The 24,629-nt window shown below is 46.4% G+C and overlaps 1 protein-coding gene across 3 annotated transcripts in view; it reads left to right on the top strand.

Moving 5' to 3' along the window:
- Positions 1–24,629, top strand: part of Atp7b (ATPase copper transporting beta) — a 70,383-nt gene that overhangs the window by 17,722 nt on the left and 28,032 nt on the right. Inside the window, exons 1-3 of one of the 3 annotated variants that reach the window (XM_031339227.1) lie at positions 5,139–5,539; positions 15,452–16,664; positions 23,195–23,425. In XM_031339227.1, coding sequence (XP_031195087.1) covers positions 5,303–5,539; positions 15,452–16,664; positions 23,195–23,425 — 1,681 coding nt within the window. In that variant the 5' untranslated portion in view covers positions 5,139–5,302. Of the gene's footprint in view, positions 1–5,138; positions 5,540–15,451; positions 16,665–23,194; positions 23,426–24,629 lie in introns of those variants that run through there. The other 2 variants (XM_031339226.1, XM_031339228.1) reach the window with 2 other exon arrangements.

Genomic DNA, 24,629 nt, shown 5'->3' with positions numbered 1-24,629 from the left:
TTCCCCTACACTGGGGCACAGAACCTTCACAGGGCCAAGGTCCTCTCCTCCTATTGATGATCGATTTCTAGAAGGTTTTTATTATTATTTCAACTTGTCTCTTTAGGTTGTTGTATGACTGCACAACAGAAGAAGGCATCAGATCCCGTTACAGACGGTTGTGAGCTACCATGTGGCTGCTGGAAATTGAACTCAGGACCTCTGGAAGAGTAGTCAGTGCTCTTATCCACTGAGTCATCTCTCCAGCCCCAGTGTTTCTATGTCTTTATTGAATTTTGTTTTCAAGCCCTAGATTGTTTGGGTTCCCCATCTCCTCTCTTCCTCTTCCTCTTTCTCCTCCTCCTCCTCTTCCTCCTCCTCTTCCTCTTCCACCTCCTCCTCCTCCTCTTGTTGTTGTTGTTGTTGTTGTTTTTGTTTTTTGAGACAAGATCTCAGTATTGTACAGCACAGGTTGTCCTAGAACGCACTCTGTAGACCAGGCTGGTCTTGAACTCAGGTCTGCCTGCCTCTGCCTCCAAGCCCTGGGAAGTTCAGCACCGTGCCTGGCTCTCCATAGTTTGTTGGGCATCTCTCAGGCTCTTTGTTCTTCTTAAGTTCTTTTTCTTTAGTTTCACTGAGCTGTTTCTTTGCATCTACTTTAAACTCTTTGAATTCTTTGAAGTTTATGATTGTTCTTTTAAATGCTGTGCCTTGGGACTCATAAAGTTAATTCTTACGGGCAACATCTCTCCAGAACTAGTGGATTTTGGCTGGGAGAGACTGCCTTGGTTTTTCATATTGTTTGCATTTTTGCTGTGAGATCGGGGCCTGTGGACTTCTTTTGTTCTGTGACTGGGGCAGAAGAGAGCATGTGTGAGCAGGTGGAGCCCAGAGGTTGGAAATGGCTTAGGTGGAGTGAAGTCAGGTGGAACAGATGTGACTGGGTTGCTGTATAGAATGTATATTCCAGTTCCAGCCTGGAGTATAGGGTTAGATACTGCTGTGTACAGAAGTTTTGTGTGTGGTATGGGATGGACTTATGAGTTGGGGACTAGGCAGGGCAGGGCAGGGCAGGGCATGACTAGAAATTGCTTGTGATTCAGGTAGAGGTGGCCAAACTGGGCCAGGATATTGGATGTAGAAGCTGGGCTAGATCTGGCAAGGTTGGGAAGGAGCATGGAGGAGAGCATCAGGCAGAGCCGCAGGACTAGGCCCCGGAGAAAGATTTTTGGGATCTTGTGCCGTGTGTACACTTAACATCTGGCTTTCACTCTTAGTGACCTGTGTTCTGGCATGAAGGACAGATGAGTGGTGGGCCCTGGCTGCTGCGAAGCTGGTGTTTGTGCTAACCGCACTCTCAGTGTGGGAAACTTCCAGGCCTCTGTGTCCAGCACACAGCTTAGTGTCAGATTCTGTGGTCCTGTCCTGTCACAGAATCTGAGCCTCCTCTTGTGCCTTAGAGGGCTGGCCCGCCCCGCCCCAGTGTCTTTCTTGGAGGCCCTTCCTAGTGAAAGCTCCTCTGGGGTGAGCTGGTAATCTTTTTGAGTGCTGAAGTGTTTTCTTTGCCAGATGTCCCTCCCGGAAACAGGGCTCTTTTGTCCTAGGGGCTCATGGAAACATGAGTTGCCCATCTGCCTTTGGGGCCCAGGCTTCTCAGCTTACAAAATAGTTGCTTGGGACAGCAAGGGGTGTGTGTGGCATATATAAATAATAATATATATGTACTTATAGTATGAATTTTGTTTTAGGAAACAGCAAAGTGTACACATGTGAGAGTCAGACCACATGGGTGCAAGAAGACACTTCGAAGACCTGTTGTTCTAGAACAAATGAATAGAGAATAATGGAGTTTGCCCTTGGATTTGTATAAAAGGGGCAGAAAAGCACCATGAAATTCTAGGTAGAGCTTCAGGCATGGGGACACATGCCTATAATTCTGGTATTCAGAAAACTGAGGCAGGAGGATTGCCACAAGTTTGAGGCCAGGCTAGTCTATAAGTTTAAGGCCACCTGGGACTATAGTAAGATTCTATCCAAAGTGGAAAACAGAATCAAAATAAACCCTAAAGAATCCTAGGTAGAAAAGCGCACCCTGCTTTATACATACAGGTCAACTCATTTGTTTAAATATATTTAAACAGGCTTACATGACATCTGACGTTTGCTCATTAGTATAGATGGAAGGTTCTTGTGTTCCAGAGCTTAGCCATTCCCCAGAGCTGAGGACCTACTGGGCAGTGGCAGCGTCTTGTAGAGCTGGTGGACAAAGGGTATTTGGCTCCAACAATAATGATGAACAGAAGATAATGAGAAAAATACACACACACACACACACACACATACACACACACACACACACACACACACACACGTCTTATAGAAAACCAAGTTATCCCTGTGTGTTATAAAAGCTTACTAGAAATCTTTGACTAGTAAACAGAGAGTTATGTAGAAGTGAACGAGTTAAAGTTTTACTAAAGTGTGCTGATTTCTGTCTGCTTGTTAAAGACCCTACCCCTTTTTCTGGGAAAAATAAACACCGCCTAGAGGAGTAGTCACCACAGTTATCTTGGCAAAGGTCAAACTGCAGATCCTGTTTGCTAAGAACGAGATCCTTCTACCTGCCAAAGTTTGTATGCCTTAATTATCAGTAATGCTGTCAAACTCAGGGGGTTACAACATATGCCCCAAGTCGGGTCTAACCAACTACTCTCAATAGGCCAATTAAAAGAGCCAAATTCAAAGTGGAAATCAGAAAAAGGAGATTTATTTAATGTGGCAATGTTGGCAAGATGCATTGGGCTACTTTGTCCTTCTTCCCAATTTGGCCACGTTCGATAATTGCTGCCCACATAACATCTATGTACAAAAATGTCTGTTTTAGTAAACAGGCCTGGTGAAAATTCTTTTTTGGTGGACATGGGACTCAAAAATCACCTCTGTTACCAGATCTATAAAAGTTGCAAGAAATTGTGCAGACCTTTACAAAGTGTATGCTTGGGTCTCAGCCTCTCACATAGTTAAAGAATTTCATCTGTTCTGTTAAGTGCATGTTCTGTTCTTGCTAGTTGGAATTTCCCTGACAGTAAGGGCTGAGTACATGTGCAGATAGTTTTGTGCATACAGGACGGTCAAATCAGAAGTAACTTCATCCATGTATCTGATTGGTCTCAAGCTACAATCGAAGATGTTAGGCACATTCCCCAGTCAGGGTCTGGTCATAGAGCATACCATCATAATGGTTTTCACTATTTGTGACAGGAAGAAAACTAGTCTTGGAAAACCAACCAGAGTAGAATCATGTTGGTTAGGACTCAAGATGGCTGCAATCAAGTCAGATGGAACCCAAGTATACATTTCCAGTCACAATGATGAAGCCTTTGTATTTGTAAGGATCTTAGAGCACCAAGGAAAAGTTAAAACTGTTTAATGGTTTAATGATTCATATTTAAAAGACATGATACCCCTGGGGAGGGGACTTCTACCAAAACATCTAAAATTTTCTAACAGTCTAATTGATTAAAGAGATAAACTCCAGTTACCCACTTGTGTTGCCCAGTATACCAAATGCAAGGGTCAGCAAGCTTGCAGGAACTGGACATTCCACCAGGAAATAGGTCTACCTGCTAAGTAGGCTCTGAGTGGTCTCTGCTGTTGCAGTGTTGGGCTCTGGCTGGAAGGCTGGCAGCTCAAGCCCCGAGTTCCTCCTCTCTTGTGTCTCCATTGTTGGGCCCTAGCTTGGCCAGCATTTCCTAGAAACTGAGCAGGGTTCCCTTTTGGTTGTGGTCGGGAGCTTGGGAGGTAAAGATAAAGTGTGTACTCGTTTGGAGGAGTTTATTTACTGAATATGCTTCACAAGCCTGGGAATGTCAGGTCCTTAGGAAAGGAAAAGAAGAGTGAATGCCGTTGGCAAGTGGGCCACTGGTGGGCTCCAAAGAGAACAGGCTTCTTGTCTGTTGGTGGGTGGGTTGGTAATTGGGTTGATTGGTAGTTGAGTGGGCTGGTTGTTGGGTGGGCAGGTTGTTTGGTGGGTGGGTGGGCAGTTGTTGGGTGGGTGGGTGGATGGCTTGGTTGTTGGGTGGGCAGGTTGTTGGGTGGATGGGTAGGTGGGTGGATGGGTGGGTTGGTGGGTGGGTGGGTTGGTTGGTGGGGTTATACTACTGGAGCTGCAACTTGGGGCGGAACATGCTGAGCAGCTCCACCTGAGCTCTATCGCTGAGCTACCACTAGCCCGAGAAGAGATCTCATAGTTCAGAGTCCTTGAGGTCGTTTTCAGGAGGGGAAGGGTGCCATTGTGTGGACACAGAAGGGCATGGGTTCTAAATGCATGCTCTAGCGACCGGAAAGTGATGCATTCAGCTGCAAGGATTGATGCAGACAAGAGCTGAGTGGCTGCTTTATGCACTGGCTCAGCTCAGTCTGCACCGTATACCCCCACACACCAACCATGGGTATTACCAGGATTGCTGTCTGTCTGAGCGGTTCCTCCCATGGGACATGAAGTCATGTCCTATGGGTCGGGTGGGGAATGGGAAAGGAGACTGCCCTGTCTTACAGAGGGCAACTGCCTGGATTTCCACACTGTGTGGCTCTGTCTGTTAATCCTCAGGTGGAACAGCAGGTAGCCTGAGAAGCCTGAATTCTGGATTAGCTCCCACCGATTGTGCCAGTATAAAGGACGAGCCTTGTTGCCATGAGTTTGTGCAGTCAGCTCTTACTGCAGTCAAGGGAGAACAAAGCTGCAGGAGACATGGAGCTTTCTAACACTCGCTTGGGAATGCCAACCGTGCCCGGGAAACACTTCTCTCGCCCAGCAGGGTGCCCTCTGCCAGTGCTGGAACCCTGGGAGAGGCCACTGAAATTATTCCAGGAAAACCCTTGCAGCTTGGCACTCCAAGGAACTGGCTAGCCCAGCACGTTTGTTCCTAGCCAGGTTTCTAGGAGTACAGGTGGCCAAAAGGAAGCTGTGCCTGGTTTTGGGAGACGATTAGGTGCTGGCCCCCAGGATGTACTTCTAGCTGTTCAGCATTGTGTGTATGGATTGTGTGCTGGGGCCCACAGTAGCTCACACCTGTGCCGATCTAGAGGCTGCCAGTTGGATTGGGTGGAGATAAACAAAGCAAACAGGCCCACAGCAGCAGTCTGCAGTGTGTGCAAGTTCCTGAGCTGGCTGCAGACTGAAGACTGCCTCTCCCTGCCTGCTCTCTGCCTCGCTGGGAAGGGTGCCTGTCCCTGCTAATGAGCAAGACCTTTTGAAAGCATTTTCCTCAGCACCAGAGTGTGACGAAGCTGAACTGTGGGAAGGAAAGGAGGGCCGGTGGACATGACTATGGAGAAAGCTCAGGGCAAGACGCACCAGAATCCGGAGCACTCTCTCCTGGCAAGCCTGAGTGACCCACAGGTGACACTGCTGTCTGTGCAGAAGAGATGCACCTTCAGGAGGAGCCCGGGGCTTGGGAGCCTGGCCAGATCGGAGTCTTCGGAGGAGAAATGTCCTCCGCAGCCAGAGGAAGAATTGTCACCGGGTGTTTTAGCTAGAACCCTGGAAAGGAGGTCCCAGGTCAGTGCAGTAGAACACAGACTGGGAGCTGTGGGGACCGAGCTAGAGGGAGCTCCAGCTCTCCTAGGGGGAGAGGGGTGGAGGAGAGAGATTGCGAAAGTTGAAGACCCACTGTATTTTGGTATTGATTACAGAAACAGTTTTATTTAAAGATTCTCTTTCACTATCATCTCAGAATGCTATGAGCTACTTTAGACTATGGGGACCTGGGTTGAATCTCTAGGATCCCCCCCCACCCATTATTTTTATTTATTTATTTATTTATTTATTTATTTTGATGAATAGACAATTCCAAGAGACTCTTTCCAAGTTTCATCCTAGGCAGGGACGTGTGAAATCTAGCCGATTGGGTAGCTCGAAGCAGAGCTTGCATGAGCGCCTTTGTATTTGTATCACACTCTGGCTCTGCTTCATGAGGGCTCGTGTGGGACCTCTTTTCTGCCTCTGAGCCAAGGATCTGGCTTTGCCTGTGTTGTACCTTAGAGTTAGGGGGTTCTCAGGCTGTTCCAAATGACAGCACGGAGCCTGGTCTCTGCCTCTGACACCCCGACCCCATTGAGTATTGCTAATGGGTATTCTGAGACAGCGTGGAGTGGCACTTGGAGAGGGCCTTAGAATTTTTCTTCTGTAAATTTAGTTTTCTCATGTTGAAAATAATACATGATACACAAGCACACACAAGCACACACTGAGAGAGACTGAAACAGAGAAAGTTTGCTAACTCTGTTTATTAATTTTACTCATGTGGGCTGGGGAGAGGGCTTAATGCGGGAAGTGCTTGCTGCTCAGATGTAAGGGCCTAAGCTCACATCCTCCGCACTCTTGTAAAATGGCCCACTGTAACCCCAGCCCTTGGGGTGAAGAAAGTCAATTCCTGGGGGCTCTCGGGACAGCTAGCTGAAAGGCAATCTCCAGGTACAGTGAGACACTGTCTCAAATAAGGTGAAGGGCAGTAGATAGAGACCCTTGAAGTTTAGTGACCTCTTCATGCACATGCTTAGGGAAGCATGCTGTATACATACATGAACACACAAAACACCACATACACACACAAGTCACACACACATACAAAGTAACATTTATTTTTTAAATTAAAAAAATTTAAGTTTCAAAATATGTAATTAAAAACATTTTAGAATAACTTCAAACATATGTGCTAACGCATAGGTGCATATTCCTGTATGCTTGTGGTTAGTTCAACACAGAGACATTAATTCTTCTACATCAGTTGGGGATATTAGAGGTTAACACCCACGGTCTAGATGCCTGGGCTAGTTTGGATGAGACCCTCTTCTTCCTACGCTCCCTCCACACTCCCCACTGCTGAGCCATGCACCTGGCCCTGGGTGAGATGCACTGCATATGGCAATCATTTTCATCTTTGTGCCTCTTGAGTCTGATGTCCAGAGAATTCTGAGGTTAGGCTGGGCCACGTAGTACATCCATGGCATTCCCAGAGTGGCCGTGCCTCTGGGCTACAGCGACACCTGCTTCAGACAACAGAAAACAAACAGTAAGAGCTTCTGTCAGAGGCTGGCAAGCGTCCTTTCTCAAACTGTTGGAGGATCTGCAGCAAAAGTCCCCAAAAGTTCTCAAGGATGTTCCCTGAGGAGGAGTGAGGCGCCGCAAAGGCCTTCCCCCGGGCACACTTTCAACCCCAGCCTGCTAACTTGAGGGTTGATTTTCAGAGTTTGCAGTGTAAGCTGTGTTGATTTTAAATATCAAACTCAGCAGGAGAGTTCCTTTTTACTCTCTCTGCAAATACAGTGCTAAGGAATGGAGTTGAGAACACGCACACACCACTTGTCCACAGTGAAAGCGATCCAAATGCTGTGTGACTGTTGACAGACTGGCCTCGCTGTGCTGTGGCTCTGTGGTAAAGTGTTCACACAAGAGGCCCTAGGTTCACTCAGTACTGCAACAGAGAAGTGAAGGAGGCTCTCGATGGTCGTTTCGTAACTGTCTTCTGAAAGGGCTTTGTCTCGTAAGTGCCTGTTGTAGGAAACCTGCATGTCTAGAAAGGGCTGAGCACAGAGTATTGTCTGTCACTGATAAATTGTTCCTAACACTTCCGCAAATCCTTCTGCCAGGAACACGTAGAATCAGTTGTGCAGGGATTGAGAGCTGGCGCTGTGGCCCGACGTTGGGATATCATAGGCAGAGCTCACGGAGGGTGGGTAGTAGAGAAAAAAAATCTGTGGACTTTTCTTTTTCCAGCACATGAAATAGTTGAAGGGTTATGCTTTATTTCAAAGAGGCAGTTTCTAATTTCTTATGATGCTCTATGCAAGCGAATGTTCTTCACTCGATTCTTAGTTTTTCTTCTACCCTTGATTTCTTTTTCTTTGAATTGGTGTTAATCATTGCCGACAACAGTCAAGCTACCATCCCAGGCCTCTGTTGCCTTCATACCGTTTTAACTTTTAAGTCAATTGGTGTAACTCAATATATACATTGCATATACATCGTGTAGTGAAAATGACATCCTTGTCCCCGTGCAGTCTGGTCCCTCAGCCGCCCATCCTCTTCACACCACGCTGGCTCCTTAGGCATTTCCCTAAGGATAACCCGCCTGCCTAACAGTCTCTTGCCTCACATGGTTTTATTCGAGCCCTGTGTTAGTTCCCTTCCATCCCAACTGTTTGGCGTTATGCATGACACTGACCGCTGGGGGTATAGTAGTGCCTGCACATCGAGACTTGTTCTCTGGGAATGCTTGCCAACGTGACACTGGGATCTGTTACCCAGCCACAAGGAACAGCTATGTGGAAAACTGGACAGTTCTGCCAACTTCAGCGGACTCTCCAGCTGGCAGCGAGGCCCAGGTTAGCAGGCATGTGAAGAATGAGCTATCATTCTCCAGCTCCAGTGAGGTTCACGCTGCCACACATGATGGTACGTGGGGGCGGGGATGAACTGTCACCGCTGACCCTCATCCAAGGTGAGAAACTGAGCTGTCTTTACAAGCCGCTAAGTTGTTAGCAATGAGCGCCTAAACACCAACACTACATGTCCTGCACCTTGTTCTTTTCACTGAGCAATATATTTCAGTCTACTTCAGTATGTGCACTGCTGCCTAATTCATGTTCAGAGCCGTGCAGTACTCCACTGTGTGGCTATATAATAACTTACCCTACCAGACTGGACTGGCTGGTTGTGTGTGTCAACTTGACCCAGGCTGGAGTTATCACAGAGAAGGGAGCTTCAGTTGCGGAAGTGCCTCCATGAGATCCAGCTGTGGGGCATTTTCTCAATTAGTGATCAAGGGGGTAGGGCCCCCTGTGGGTGGTGCCATCCCTGGGCTGGAAGTCTTGGGTTCTATAAGAGAACAGGCTGAGCAAGCCAGGAGAAGCAAGCCAGTAAAGAACATCCCTCCATGGCATCTGCGTCAGCTCCTGCTTCCTGACCTGCTTGGGTTTCAGTCCTGACTTCCTCTGGTGATGAACAGCAATGTGGAAGTGTAAGCTGAATAAACCCTTTCCTCCCCAACTTGCTTCTTGGTCATGATGTTTGTGCAGGAATAGAAACCCTGACTAAGACACAGACTCTTGCTGTTAATGCTTTTGTAGAATTAATGTCATCGTTCCTCTAGAAACTTCATTTCACACTACACATTTCTTTGATGAATTCTCAGGTGTCCAGTTGCTGACACAAACGTTTGTGAATTTGCTATTTTTTAAAAAAACATTTATTTACTTATTATATATAAGTACACTGTAGTTGTCTTCCAACACCCCAGAAGAGGGTGTCAGATCTCATTAAGGATAGTTGTGAGCCACCATGTGGTTGCTGGGATTTGAACTCAGGACCTCTCGAAGAGCAGTCAGTGCTCTTAACCGCTGAGCCATCTCTCCAGCCCCCGAATTTGCTATTTTCATAGGTTTCACTGACTTGTCTTCCAGAGAGCTTCCATTCCCTTGAAGGATATCAGAGAGAGACCTATTCTTTTCTTTTAAAACTGTCTTTAACCTTTATCTATACTTTATGTGTATGGGTGTTTTGAGTGCCTGTATGTCTTGTGTAACCATGTGCATGGCACGCAGTGTGTGAATCCTCATTAGCTGGAGTTGGGATGGCTGTGAGCAGCCAGCCATGTGAATGCTGAGAATGGAATCCCGGTCTCTTGAAAGGGCAGGCAGCTCTTGACTGCCGAGCCATCTCCCAGCTCCGCATGCTTTTCCATTGAGATCGGATCATGCTGTGTTGTCCAGGTTGGAACTGAACTTGTGACCAGTCCACTTGAGCTTCCCAGTCATTGCCACGACAGGTTCACACCACTGCCACTGCCCTAGCATTTCCTTTTTTGATAATTTATGTTGCTTTTTGGGGGGGACAAACTGTCTCCTTCTTCCTGTTGAATTGTTGGCATTTGCCTTCTTCAAGGGAGCACTATGGATCAGTGAGCCAGGTTTTGGTGTGCACTGTGTGAAGCAGGGGTATTTATTTATTTCCGTATTGATTTATTATTTTTTATTTTACCCTCCTGACCTCAGCACGCCTCCACAGCTTTGCTCACAGGCATGCACTCCACTTGTACATTCTGCTGCTGGGCCCTGGGAGTAAGTCTTTGCAGCCACATAAACAGAGGTGGCTGAGTACTGACAACTATTCCAGAAAAATCAAACTTTTCAGATGTACAGAGTTAAGATGTTGCCTGTTCCAGGATTTGCAACTCAGCAGACCCTCCGAAGTTTAAGATGGAAGGGCTGATGGGTTCTTCAGGGTTCAGTAACAGAGAGAGCAGGTGCGAGGGGGCAGGGCTCTCACTGAACTACACAGGGAGACAGAAAATCCACCATGTTCTCCTCTCCTTCAGAAAGCAACCACATCCTCACATCCATTGGATACTGTTAGGGTGACAACGGACAGGTTCAAGATGACAATGTCAGAGCAGAAGGGAGCCTTCATGACCCCGATCAGTGTCTGTGTGTGTGTGTGTGTGTGTGTGTGTGTGTGTGTGTATGTGAGAATATCTCTATAGGAGTTGCCTCTCATCTTCTACCAAGTGGGTCTTGGGGGCTAGGTTCAGGTGGCCACGGTTGGCACCAGGCACCTTTACCTGCTGAACTATCTTGCTGACTTGAGCTCAGTTTTCTTATTTTGTATTCATGTTTTTTACACCTTGAGATGTTCTGATACCGGTGGCCTAGCCCTCCAGTTTCTCCATTCAGGGTGGGGTAATGTAGAAAATACTGAGTGGTGGTCCACCTTGTCTGTCCTCTGTGGGAAAGGATGAGCCCGGTCCTGCAGGGATTCGATGTGCCAGGGTGGGGGACTACGGGGGGCCTCCCCCTTCTCAGAGGGGAAAGGGAGGGGGAGTGAGTGGTGGAGCTGTGTGATGTGGTGGGTGGGGGGATAATGATATTGGGATATAAAGTGAATAAATTAGTGAAAAGAGGAGAAAAATCTTTAGTGGGTTTTTAAAATTGATTTTTGAAATTAAGTCTAATTACATCATTTCCCCTTCCCATTCTTCCCTCCAACTGTTCTTTTTGAGACAAGGTTTCTCTGTGTAGTCCTGGCTGTCATGTAACTCACTCTGTAGACCAGGCTGGCCTCGAACTCAGAAATCTGCCTGCCTCTGCCTCCCAAGTGCTGGAATTAAAGGCATGCGCCACCACCGCCCACCTCCAACTGTTCTTACAGCCCAGTTGTTCTCTCTCTCTTCCTCTCTCTTTCTGTCTCTCTCTCCCTCTCAAATTTATGGCCTCTTTGTTATTATTATATATATACATATATGCATAAATGTATAAATATAACCTGCTCAGTTCATTTAGTATTGCTTGCATGTATATGATCTCAAGGCTGACCAGTTGGTATATTGGATAAGCAATTAGGGGCCTTATCCCTATGGAAGGCTTTCCCCCACTCTCAGCATTCCTTAGTTGCTTGTAGTTTCTTTCTTTCTCTTTTCATTCCTTCCTTCCTTCCTTCCTTCCTTCCTTCCTTCCTTCCTTCCTTCCTTCCTTCCTTCCTTTCCTCCTCTCCTTCCTTCTTTCTTTCTTTCTTTCTTTCTTTCTTTCTTTCTTTCTTTCTTTCTTTCTTTCTTTCCGTGGGCCTTGTGAGATCCCCTTTTCTGTTAGCATGTCCCTTGCTGGTGGTGTATTCTAAGGGATATTTTGGCATGCTGGTCATTGTTGTAGGAACCAGAGCTAGGTAGACTATTGGTGGCTCTCCTCTTTTAGCAGCTGCATAGAACTTTCTGGTATCTTGAAGCTAGTGCTCAGGGAGGAGGTGTTCAGGTCAGATCCAGCTCTGCTGTGCCAGGTCCTGTGTCTGAAGCAGACACGGTGTCTTTAGCAGTGTAGCCCTTGCTTCCACCTCTAGCAGGCAACGGAGGGCCGAAGTGGAAGCCTGCATTGTTTCGGGAGTCTCCTGGACTCTCCTGGCCAACAATTCAAAGGGAGTTCCTCATATCTGGTACTGGGGATTTTGTTGAATAATCTATGACTCTTGGGGGAGCAAGGTCAAGGTGTCTTAACTTTCATTTAAATTATAAATGTATAAGTATACATGTACTATACATAACTTGAGATATATAATAAGGATCCCAGCATTCTTTGTGTGATTTTTCCTCCTCCTTCCTCTCATACTGTGTTGACCCTCTACCCTTTGCCCCATTAAAGCCCTCCTTATTTTTCCCATTTTTCCTTTCATATTATTTGTATCTTACTATTTCCCTCCCCAGGCCTCTCCCCCACCCTAGTCCCTTCTCACTATCCTGGATTCTGTAATTACCCAGGATATGTGCTCACATCTGGAGCTATGGAGCTAGGAGACCTGATGGGAGACATGTGATGTTTGTCTGTCTGGGCTCAGGTTACCTCGCTCAGTATATCTTTTCTAGTTCCATCCATAAATGCACAAAGTTCATGATCTAATTTTTCTTTTCAGCCGTATAGGATCTCGTGTTTATGCACCACGTGTTTATTATTAACCAGACAGTTGCAGAGCACTGGAGTTTGTTCCACTTCCTAGCTATTGGGTGTAAAGAAGCAGGGACCATGACTGAGTATGTATCTGTGGAGTAAGATGCCCATCTCCTTGGGTGGATGCCAAGGGGCGCTGTACCGAGGTCATTAGGTAGATGTATTTTTAGCTCTTGGGAGTTTTCCACACTGACTTTGAAAGCAGCTGTACCAATTTCCAATCCCACTGAGTTCTTTCTGTAGCCTGGACGTTGATCCTTCGTCAGATGTATAGCTGGCAGAGTTTCTGTCACCTTGTGGGCTTCTGCTTCTGCTTCACCCCACTGATTGTTTCCTTTAGCTGTGCAGATCGATTTTTAAGCATATTTCCTGGGCAAATGGAGTCCTGGTTTCCAGGCAGGGAGCCCCTGGAGCTCTGTTGCCACAGATGTAGTGGTTATGACTTTGAGTTGCCCGTTTCACTTTTTGTTGTAGGGTATATGTCATGTGTGCAGCACAAGTATGCCCATTGTCCAACCTCAAGATAAGGGGTGAGGTTAAGTGGGGGGTGTGATGTAAGAGTCCATGTTTGTCCAAAGGATTTGCCTGAGGTGTTGGAGAAGAGGAAGGTGGAGCAGGGGAGGTAAAGTGCTGAAAGAAAGGAGCTGACAATCCTGGGGTTACCAGGGACCCACCCTCTGGACGCTCAAAGGCGCCTAGGTTTATGGACTTACGTATAGAGGAACAGGTCTTTATAGGAACCAGTGGGAGGAATTTGTTCCAGTCTAAGTGCAAGTCTACGGATAGTTTACTCAGGGACTCTTTTAACTATAGACCATGTGTTTCACTTTGCCAGAGGATTGGGAATGGCATGGAATGTATAGGTTTTCTTTGTTGTTAAAGAATGTGGTTAGACATTTGGAGATTAAATTTGGGGCTATTGTCTATTGTAGAGAACAGGGAAGGCCAAAATCTGAGAGTTGTTACGTCTGTGGCAAAGGCTCTTGTCGCCGTAGTGGCCTATCTTGTTGGCGGGAAAAGCTTCAGCTCATCCTGTAAATGCATCTAGTAGGACAAGAAGACTCTCTGTACCTTCTAGATGGAAGCGTTTGAGTTAAATCTGTCTGCCAGCCAGAAGCTGGGAGAGACCAGCCTGCCTGGCGGGCTGGGAGAAGAGACTTGGGGTTCATGGTTCCACGGGCTTTGCAAACAGAGGAGGCCTATTGTAACCCTTGTCTGTCCTGTGGGGACAGGTAATCCCATGTTCACAGGATCTGAGTGAGGGCCAGAGGTCCTGGGTAGAAGAGATTATATAGAGCTGAAAGGGTTTTTTGTTTGAGAGCCTTGGGTAAGATTAACAGTTGATTTTGACACTACCAAGACCCATCCCAGTAGCCACCTTGTGAAGTAATTTTGCTTTGGCCTGCTGTAGTAGCAGGGGAACAGTGTTAGTAGTTTTTGGAAGGGTGAGTGTGTAGTGGCTTATTGAGCATATGCGTCAGGAAAACTGTTAGTGGTAGAGACATTGGGAATTTGGCTGGTGTCTCCTCCAGTGAATGACAGTGGCTAGTTGGGCTTCCAGGCTTCTTGTAAGAGTGTGACAACTTGACTTTTTCATAGTGTCTTCCAAGTTCTTTACCCATGCTTTAAGTTTATAATCTTTGATTCTGTGGTAGTTTGGATTCTCTATTTTTATCTTCAAATCCTGATATTCTATCTTTATCTTGACCCACTCTGCTTGTAAAGTTTCCCCCTGAGTTTTCTGGTTGGGATATTGTGTTTTAAAATTCTGTCTTTGTGGTGATTTGAATGAGTATGGCTCCCATAGGTTCATATGTTTGAATACTTGGTCTGGAGTTGGTGGAACTGTTTGGGAAGGATTAGGGGTGTGGCCTTGTTGGAAGAGGTATGTTACTGGGGGTGGGCTTTAAATTTTTTGATGAAGTTTATAGTTGTTCTTTTAAGTTTTGTGTCTTGGAATTCATTTAGGTAGTTCTCATTGGAAAATTCCTGTAGGAATGGTAGATTTGGGTGTGGCTAGAATAGTGTATTTTTCATATTTATATTTTTGTCATGAGACTTGGGCATGTGGACATCTTTTGTTAATTCTGTGTCTGAAATGAACATAGCATGATGGGATAGAGCACAGGATTTTGGGGCCAGATTCAGCTTGAAGTCTAAATATGGTATGGGTGGGATGAAGTCAGGAGGACCCAGAGGCTGGGCTGGTACACTAGATGTATGCTCTGGTCTAAGCCTGGAGATTAGGGACATGGTGGGCTGGTCTGACCAGACTGTGGGGGAGCACTAGATTTGGACCGGGGCTAGATCCTGAGACTGAGCAAGGTATGTGGAAGGGAGAAACTGGTGAACTCATCAGTGTGGATTCCAGTGCAAGATGTGTGGTGCCAGACTGGGTCTGGAAGTTGGCTATGGCTCAGGAAGGATGAAGTCATATGGTAGGAAAAGGGTCTGGGCTGCTGCACAGGGTGTATGTGCCCTGACCAGAGTGGCCGAACAACAGTGCTAACCAGGCCAGCCAGGGCACTGGATGTAGAACCCATGCCAAATGTAGGGGTTGGAGATGGTGCCTGTAGGGGAAGGTTTGGTAGACTCACCCTGCTGTCCCCTGGTGCAGTACCAGACTGCATGGTATGAAAACATTGTCTCTTTGGTTGAACATCTGTCTCAAGCTTTGTTTTCTGTTACTACAACTTGTCAGGTAGTTGATCGGCTCTATTGGGCTTGGGATTCAGTCTTTGGGCATTTTACCATTAGTGTTTAAATGGGGACTCAGGAGTAAATCCAACTCAGCTCAAGGTAAGTTAGATTTCTAAGCCCAGGGGCAGATCTCCTGTAGAGTGGTAGGATTCTCACGATCCATCTTCAGGAGCCTGGGGGAAGTGCTCATGACTTTTCCTCAGTCCGTGGGATCTTATGGGACAGGCAATGTAAGCGTAAAATTCCTATCAAAGGATAAAATTATTATTTCCTTTCCTTTTAGATCTTATCTAAACTTGCTTTGCCTGCACGGCCCTGGGAACAATCCACGAAGCAGAGCTTCGCCTTCGATAACATTGGCTACGAAGGGGGGCTGGACAGCACCCGCTCATCCCCAGCCACCACCGGTGTGGTTAGCATCCTGGGCATGACTTGTCATTCTTGTGTCAAGTCCATCGAGGACAGGATCTCCAGTCTGAAAGGCATTGTGAACATTGAAGTTTCTCTGGAACAGGGCCGCGCCACGGTCAAGTATGTGCCGTCGGTCTTGAACCTGCAGCAGATTTGCCTCCAGATTGAGGATATGGGCTTTGAGGCCAGCGCTGAGGAAGGAAAGGCTGCCTCCTGGCCTTCCAGGTCCTCCGCAGCCCAGGAGGCAGTGGTCAAGCTCCGGGTAGAGGGCATGACCTGTCAGTCCTGTGTCAACTCCATCGAAGGCAAGATCCGGAAACTGCAAGGGGTTGTGAGGGTCAGAGTCTCCCTAGGCAACCAAGAGGCCGTCATTGCTTATCAGCCGTACCTCATTCAACCTGAAGACCTCAGGGACCACGTCTGTGACATGGGATTCGAAGCTGCCATCAAGAATAGAACAGCTCCCTTAAGGCTGGGGCCAATTGATATCGACAAGTTAGAAAGCACTAACCTAAGGAGAACAGCAGTCTCTCCTATCCAGAACGCCAATCATTTGGAGACCCGCCTGGCCACCCTCCCACTGAGAATAGACGGAATGCACTGTAAATCGTGTGTTTTGAATATCGAAGGAAATATAGGCCAACTCCCAGGGGTTCAAACTATTCATGTGTCCTTGGAGAACAAAACCGCTCAAATACAGTTTGACCCTTCTTGTATCACCCCCTTGTTCTTACAGACAGCCATCGAGGCACTGCCACCTGGGCACTTTAAAGTGTCTCTTCCCGATGGAGTAGAGGAGAATGAGCCCGAAAGTGGCACTTCCGGTGCCCCCTCCCCTGGCTCCTCCCAGAGACACCAGGAGCAGGGCCCCTGCAGGTCGGCGGTGCTCACCATCACTGGCATTACCTGTGCCTCATCTGTTCAGCCCATCGAAGACATGCTGTCCCAGAGGAAAGGTGTGCAGCGGATATCCATCTCTTTGGCAGAAGGGACTGGAGCAGTTCTTTATGATCCCTCCATAGTTAGCTCGGAGGAACTCCGCACGGCTGTAGAAGACATGGGATTTGAGGTGTCAGTGAATTCTGGTATGTCATTGTTGTATGTTTGAAATCTGTCTGGGCCATCTCTTGCTGTCTCATGACAGGACTTGGGTAGTTGGATAGCTGGGCTCTGCCTCCCATCTTGAATGTTATAGCAAAGCTTGGTACCCTCTGCTCATGTGTTAGCAGGATAGAAAGAATGGAATTTCCAGTTGCTGCCTCTCATACAGCTGACACTCAGATGGTAGACTTTTCTGATTTGGATTTCTTTTCTAGAGAGAATTCAGGGTCTGCATTCTGAAAATGAGCATTGTAGGACTACTAAAGGGAAGGACTAATCGTTACTTTGTTACTTTCCTTTGAAGATCTCTCTACTACACAAAACAGAATAGCAATTTAGTCTTATGGGGCATGATCGTACACACATAACCAACATTTAAGAGGCTGAGAGACCACCAAAACAGACAAACAAACAAACAAATAAAAAAACAAGCACATACCTGATGCAGGAGGACCCATGTTCAAGGCCAGTCTGGGCTTTGTAATGTCACATTACAAGAGCATTGTGGCACACTGCATGCCTATAATTTCAGACCCTACAGGGAGTGTGGATGCAGGAGGATTAGGGACATAATCTTCCTCAACTACATGGCAAGCTCCAGTCTAGTCTGGGTTACATTCATCCCTGTCTCAAAAACAGCAAACAAACAGACAAACAAACAAAAAACAAAGCCTCAAAACTCAGAACCTCAAAACTTGCAGCAACTAAAAGGTTGTCTGCTCAAGGCGGAAGTTAAGAGGAGAGTTTTTACAGTGACTCTTCCTGCTTTCTTTGATGGCTCCTAGATAGAGCCTTTATGGAAGGGTGGCTGTGACAGGGCTCCCAAGGAAGGGGACCCATTTTGAGGTGGCCTGTTATCAAGTCGAGTTTCTGGAGTAGCAGCCATCCCTGCTCTACCCAGCACTGTGGCATCAAACGGTGTCTCTGCATACCATGTGGTCAGGGCCTGCACTAGTTATGGGGCTACTGTATGAGACAGACCTTCTGGGAGCTTCCTTGAGATGGGAGGCAGTGGAGTTAAACTACGGCTTGATCTGTATGAGGCCAGGCTATGTTGTTTCCGGGGTGGTGTATGGTGGGAACTGGGAGATAAGTGAGGAAGGAAGGAAGGAAGGAAGGAAGGAAGGAAGGAAGGAAGGGAGGGAGGAAGGAAGGAAGGAAGGCAGGCAGGCAGGCAGGCAGGCCCCAAGAGTGTTAGAAGTGCCCTGGACTGCGAAGTGGGTGCTTTCCGGGGACTTTAGAGGCATGTGGAGTGACTTAAGCAGGATCAGAGTCTTGAGCTACAACAGCAGGAAGTCAGAGGTCAGAGCCTCCAGGCTTGGGGATGGGAAGAGGGCCGTGTGTGATGAGAAATGGCTCAGGATGAGCTCTCCCTGATGCTGAAGGTCAGTGTGGAGCTGGGGATGTAGATCTGAGGGAAGGAGCTCAGGGAGAAGAGTGGGATGGACTCAGTGGGGCGGAGAACACAAGCAGCATTTCCCGCATGGCAACTGAGATGCGGTGGCTGTGCAAGCAAAGGCGAGCAGCATCTACAAGGGTTAGCTGGGGAGAGGCCATCAGCCCTCTGCACACAGGGAAAGTAGGAGACCAACCTTCGTCAGGAGGCTGCGGAGACTTAGTAGAGCAGGGGCATAGAGGTAGCATGTACCAGAGAGGCCCAAGGTGAGGAGGGGCAGGGTCTCTCTCTGTCTGTCTGTCTGTCTGTCTGTCTGTCTGTCTGTCTGTCTCTGTCTCTCTCTCTCTCCCTCTCTGTCTCTCTCTCTCTCTGTCTCTCTCTCTGTCTCTGTTTCTCTCTCTCTGTCTGTCTCTCTCTCTCTCTGTCTCTTTGTTTCTGTCTCTGTCTCTCTTGACAGGCTCTTCCCTTCTTGCCTAGGCTAGTCTCAAAACACTTTTGGCTTAAGTGAGCCTGACCTCAGTTTATTGAGTATGGGACTATAGGCAGGCAGGCCTATTTGCTGAGGGGACAGTTCTGTGAGTGGTGATGTTTCAAGACACCCTGGCTCCCTGATCTGCAAATTGCAAGAGAACATTGTAGCCACAGGGTCTGGAACCCGCTGCTGCCCTTTGTGTGTCTGTGTTGGTACCTGGAGCTACTTACAGGGCGCTCGGGCAAAGCCCCAGCAGTACCCAGGGCTTCTGGACTAGTTCCCCATACTCCATGTCCTCTGACCACTGAGTGGGGCTGTGTCCTTGAGAAGACTGCTCTACTGGGACACTCTACCGTCTCCCCTCTGTCCCCTCTGTACACAGCCACCCCACCCATCCTAGCAGGTGCAGCATGTGACATTAGGTGGCCACACGCTTTGTACCAGACTTTGTTTTGCTTTCTCACCACCTTCTCCACACCCTGGAAAGAATGTGCTGTGTGTGTGTTTAAACAAAGTCGATAAAGGGAATGGCAGAACAGTAAATCTCTCACTCCAAAGAAGTATTGAGGGGGCTCAATATAAACTGTTTGGTGTAAGGCTCACTCTTTCAGTGGTGCAGTCAGGTTATTGGCATCCAAAGACCATGACCATGGAACGAACTACATATTAAAAGTAATTGAACTTGACTGAGTAAACACAGGAAGAAAAGAACTAATTCATGTTAGGTAGAACTATGAGGATTATACTCACGAAGGCCGAGAGATCCATAGAGTAAGGGATCTATTGAATAAAAATATAAACACCCAGCTGAATTTCAGATAACTCCTGGGTGATTTCTTTTGTGTAAATTTGTGAGAACTGAGAACTTACAGTAAAGTAGATTGGCATTGAACTGAAATTGAAATTTAACTGGACATCCTCTATGGGCAGTTTTCATTTAGGTTAAACTGCCAGCAAGCTTATGATGGCACTGTTGCCATCATAACATGTAAATAACATGTTGAACATGTTGAAGAGCTGTTTTTTTTTTGTTTTGTTTTGTTTTGTTTTTTGTTTTTGGTTTTTTTCGAGCCAGGGTTTCTCTGTTTAGCCTTGTCTATCCTGGAACTCACTCTATAGACCAGGCTGGCCTCGAACTCAGAAATCTGCCTGCTTCTGCCTCCCAAGTGCTGGGGTTAAAGGCGTGTACCACCACCGCCTGGCGAGCTGCTCCTTCTTAAGGTCAGTGGAGGCTGTTCACCAAGTGGCAAAAACCAAGCAGCACACACCAGCAGACGTGCTAGATCATTCAGAAGGAAAACTGAGACGCCGCAGTCTGTAGCCAGTACGGTGGCCAGTAGTCATCTGTCTCCTGCACTTGTGGTTTAGAGTAATTGGCAGTCTGTCATCAAGCCATGCTGTTGCCAATTCTACATATACTTAAGGCTGTGAGATAGGGTGATGAATATGTTTCTATATTAGTCTGGATGGTATTTCTCTTAGCTATCGTTCTATTGCTATGAAGAGACACCATGACCAAGGCAACTCTTACAATAAAAGAAAGTGTTTAATTTGGAGCTTGCTTATAATGTCAGGGCCTTAGTCTATTATGGTCATGGTGGGGAACATGGTGGCAGGGTGGCAGGCATGGTGCTGGAGAAGTAGCTGGGATCTATACCCACAGGCTGAGAGACACTTGGCCAGGCATGAGCTTTTGAAACCTTAGAGCCCATCCCCAGTGACAAACCTCCACCAGCAAGGCCTCAACCTCCAAATCCTTCCTGGACAGTTTACTAGCTGAGGTCCAAGCATGCAAACATATGAGCGTATGGGCACCAATCTCATTCAAATTGCTACAGATTGGCTAGTTTTGTCTGTGCGTATGTGCCGCAGGCCGGCCAATCTGGCCTCCCTCAACCCGCGGGAGAAATGGGGTCCTAGTCAGGTCGACAAGGCATAAGCGAAGAAATGATGGCAGAGACGACGTATGGAAGTGCAGGATCTGAATGTATTTCTTAAAAATGGCATCAGACTTTTACAGTCATTACAAAAGAGAAATGAAAAATCTGGCAGCTCAGCAGTTGAGGTACATCTGAGGCCACCTGAAACACACTGGGTCTAAAGCAGCCACCTCTTCTGGACAGGTGCTGCAACCCCCGGGCCCAGAGACTTGGGTCCAAGTGCTCTGGGCCTGGGGCGGGGGTAGAGGGTGGGGGTAGTGCTGCAGACTGCATGAGGCTCGAAGCTTGAATCTGAATGAATGAATCTAAGTCTAAGTCCTAGTCCATCTAAGTTCTAGTAAGTCTGTGCACAAAGTGAAAACCAGGCTTATATAGTATACAGAAAACAGGGCAAATGGCAAAAGTCACATAGGCAGGTGAGGGTTACATCAAGGTCAGTAAGATCAGAGAGCAAAACAGAAGTCACGTAGACAAGTGACAGTCACATCAAGGTTGGTAAGATCAGGCATCCAGGTGTGAAGAGGAAGAGCAGTGGTGCCCTCCCTGCTGGGGCTATTTTGGCAATCCCAAGCTAAACTCTCTGGTATGCCTGTCTTCTGTGGGACTGCTCTGAGAATTCTAACTATGTGCCTGACCTTTGTTGCTAATTCTGAGGATACCTTGTCTGATAAGGCAGCTTCCTTGTGAGAAATTCCAACCTAAGGACAGCTAGGTAATAAATTAGGATATATTGGAACGTTGTGCTGGCCAGGGAACAATGCCCTTTTTTAGCCATTTACAAATCCTTTCTTGGGGTACCTTTATGCCTGAATAAGAAGGTGTGTTGATGATTGGAAAGACTAATCTGGAACATGTCTGAGTTAGGAGATGCCAAGGACTGACTGAATACCCAGGAGGCACAAACTCCCTTTGAAGTCATAACGCCTCTTGTCCTTGATCAGGCTTTTAACCCTGATATTGCAGACTTTACTGGAGTAGACGAGTGGGCGTGGCATGTATGTATATATGGTAGACAAAAATATGGTCCCCAAGGTGGGACCTGTGAGTGTATATAACCTTAAATACCGAAACAGACATTATACATGTAACAAAACAGTGGATCTTACATAGGAAGATGCTGAATTATCCAAGTGAACCCCGCCATGTCCCATCAACCTTTCCTAGCTGGAATAGATTGTTGTGACAAAGAGACATTTGGGATTGCTAATTTTGAGTATGGGAAAATGGGGCCAGGAAGCTGGGAATACATAAAATTCTCCAATTGAGCCTCTTGAAGGACACAGTACTGCCGATGCCTTGATTATAGTATTGTGTAACTGACTAGAGTTTTCTAACACTTTGTAACTTTTGAGCTACTAAGCTTATGGCAATTTGTTATAGTAAACAGCAGGAAGCTAATTTAACAGTCCTGTAGAGCCGGAGAAATACTTACCCTTCAGATTTGTGTATCTTATTCTAAGTAAGCTACACCACAAAACAGCAAATGAACAGACAGACAAAACAACCAAAACCAAATAAAATCCACAATGCTGTCCTGGCACGTGGATAGATAGAGAAGACCCGTCAGTGTTATGAAGCCAAGAGGCAGATCAATGCAGATATGGACTCCATGTTCATGTCACTAGGACTCAGGGAGAAGAAGCTAGTCTTGTCAGGCTGTGGAAGAAGATCAGAGCTGGAAAGAAATTAACCCTGACTCTTACCTTATATGCTGTATAAAAAATAATTAAAGTTTATTATAGGCCTGACTATGGGAGTTTATTAAAACTTCTACAAGGGTCAGGAAGGTAGCTTACTAGGTGCAGTGCTTGCTGTGCAAGTGTGAGAACTGGGTTTCGGGTTCCCAGCACTGACATAATATCTGGGTGGGACTGGTGCCCCACGTGTAATCTCAACACTCAGAGAGTTGAAACAGCAGCTACCCAGAGCACACTGGCTAGCTGGGCCACCGAATCAACAGACTCTGCCTTTAGTGAGAGATGCTGCTTCAGTAAATAAAGAGGTCAAAGAAGATAGCCGATTTCAACCCCCGTTCTTTATATGCATGTACACCCACATGTACCCCCTACATACGTATGTAAATATGTGATATCAACCTGCATCCTCCTCATGTATTTATACCCATGTGTATCTCCCACATATGTAGACATGTGATGTCAACCTGTGTCCTCTGCATGCATGTATATCTGTGTGCTCCCATGCTCCCATGTGTGCATACATGAGTGTATGTGTGTATAACACCACACACACACACACACACACACACACACACACACGAGAGAGAGAGAGAGAGAGAGAGAGAGAGAGAGAGAGAGAGAGAGAGAGAGAGAGATATTACATGTCTATTCAAAGAAACCTAGTGCTTTGAGAGGAAAATTCCATGAATACTTTTGCCAAGTTAGGGAAGAATGTATTAAAAGAATTAAGCATGTAAAAAGATTGACTGTATTAGCATAAGAACTATGTTTACCAAAAGATATCAGAAGGTTGACCACACAAAATGTAGGCTTGGAGGAGACATTTGCAATGCTTGTCAACCGACAAAAAGGTCTTATCTTAAAGGTACAGGAGGGAGAGGCACTGTTGGAAATGCCAGTTCCCAGGTCACCTCTCTAAGAGATTCAATTTGAACTTTGTCATGCTAGGACCTCTCGTTATAACAAGCAGAATTTTTTTGTCTTCTAATTTTCTCAATTTCTATTTTAGAAAACTTTACTATTAACCGTGTCAGAAACTTCAGCTCTGATACACCAGGGTCTGCGCAAAAAATGGCTTCTGACACTAGAGAGCTCCCTACACACCAAGGTCCTGGCCACCCGTCAGATATCCCACCATCCCCTGGGGCAACAGAACCACAGAAGTGCTTCGTACAGATCAAAGGCATGACCTGTGCGTCCTGTGTGTCTAACATAGAAAGGAGTCTTCAGAGACATGCTGGTAAGGCCTGCAGCCATGTTGAACTTGGAAATACTTTGTATCAACTCTTGGTTGACTATCAGTAACCCAGACAATCTGGCAACAAGCCCATTATACCATAATGTAGATGTTTGTCTAATGTCTCCCTCTATGATTGGTGTTCTGTTCCTTGAGCATTTATTTTGTTACAAAGTAGATCTCTGAGCACATTAGCCATGAAAACCTAGTCTGAAGGTCAAGGTATATTCTATGGAAAGATTTCTCAATTAGCTTTTCCCAGTCTCTCCCCTTATCCCATCAATCTCTCTATAGAAAATGAAACACCAGCTCGTGCTTAGAATTTCCAGTTTCAGATAGTCTGTCCTGTTGACTCCAAAAGCTAATGTATTCCTGGTTTGCTGCATTTGCCCTCCTGATGATGTCTACAGTATTGCTTCTTAAACCTGAAAGTGCAACAAAATCGTATTCTTGTTTCTATGGAAATACTTTGATGGTGATCACATGACATCCCTGAAGCAGAGCTGACCTAGTGGCTCCATGAGACTTTGTGCTCTGATTCCTGGCCCTGTGTCATGCTTATCTTAGGCTCTCCCACCTTTTCAGCCTTCTGTTCTGAAGCCCTTGCTTAGGTCATCATCATAAAGGAAGGTTGTTTCAGGAGGACCTTTTTCAACTGTGGCCTGGCTGTAGATAAATTAAAATGTAATTTCATGGTACTTAATGTTTCTGCTCCTGACTTTAGCCTCTTGCTTCTGTCTTTCATGGCATATTTTCTAAAGCACATCATGCCTCTCATTTATTTGAATGTGACTCTTCTCCTTAAACTGACACAATAGTGTTAGCCAAATGATCTACAGGTTTTTCACTTTTGGAAATCCTTAAAAACTTGAAAAGAATAATAAAACAACTTTTGAAAAATTTAGATTTTCCCCTGGTATGTCAGAAAGGGAAATAAAAGTATGCCTTTCTGTGACAGTGGTTGTACTCACTGCAGCTACACCCCTTGCATGATGTGCATGCAACAATGGACCTTCTAAAGGCTTGGCATCCCCAGGGGCTGGATGGGCACTCAGAATCTCAGACCCATTAAGTCAGAGTCTGATTTAACATGGTCCTCAGATACTCCTATGCCCATTAATGTCTAAGAAAGGTTGTTCAGGAACAATAGCTCTCTAACCTGACTCTAAGTTATTAGACTCACCATTTTTTTTTTTTTTTTTTTTTT

The sequence above is a fragment of the Mastomys coucha genome, unplaced genomic scaffold (genome assembly GCF_008632895.1).
Source record: "Mastomys coucha isolate ucsf_1 unplaced genomic scaffold, UCSF_Mcou_1 pScaffold22, whole genome shotgun sequence".
NCBI classification, from domain to species: Eukaryota; Metazoa; Chordata; class Mammalia; order Rodentia; family Muridae; genus Mastomys; species Mastomys coucha.
The sequence above is the reverse complement of the archived record's forward strand: the minus strand, read 5'-3'. Positions and strand labels throughout refer to the sequence as shown.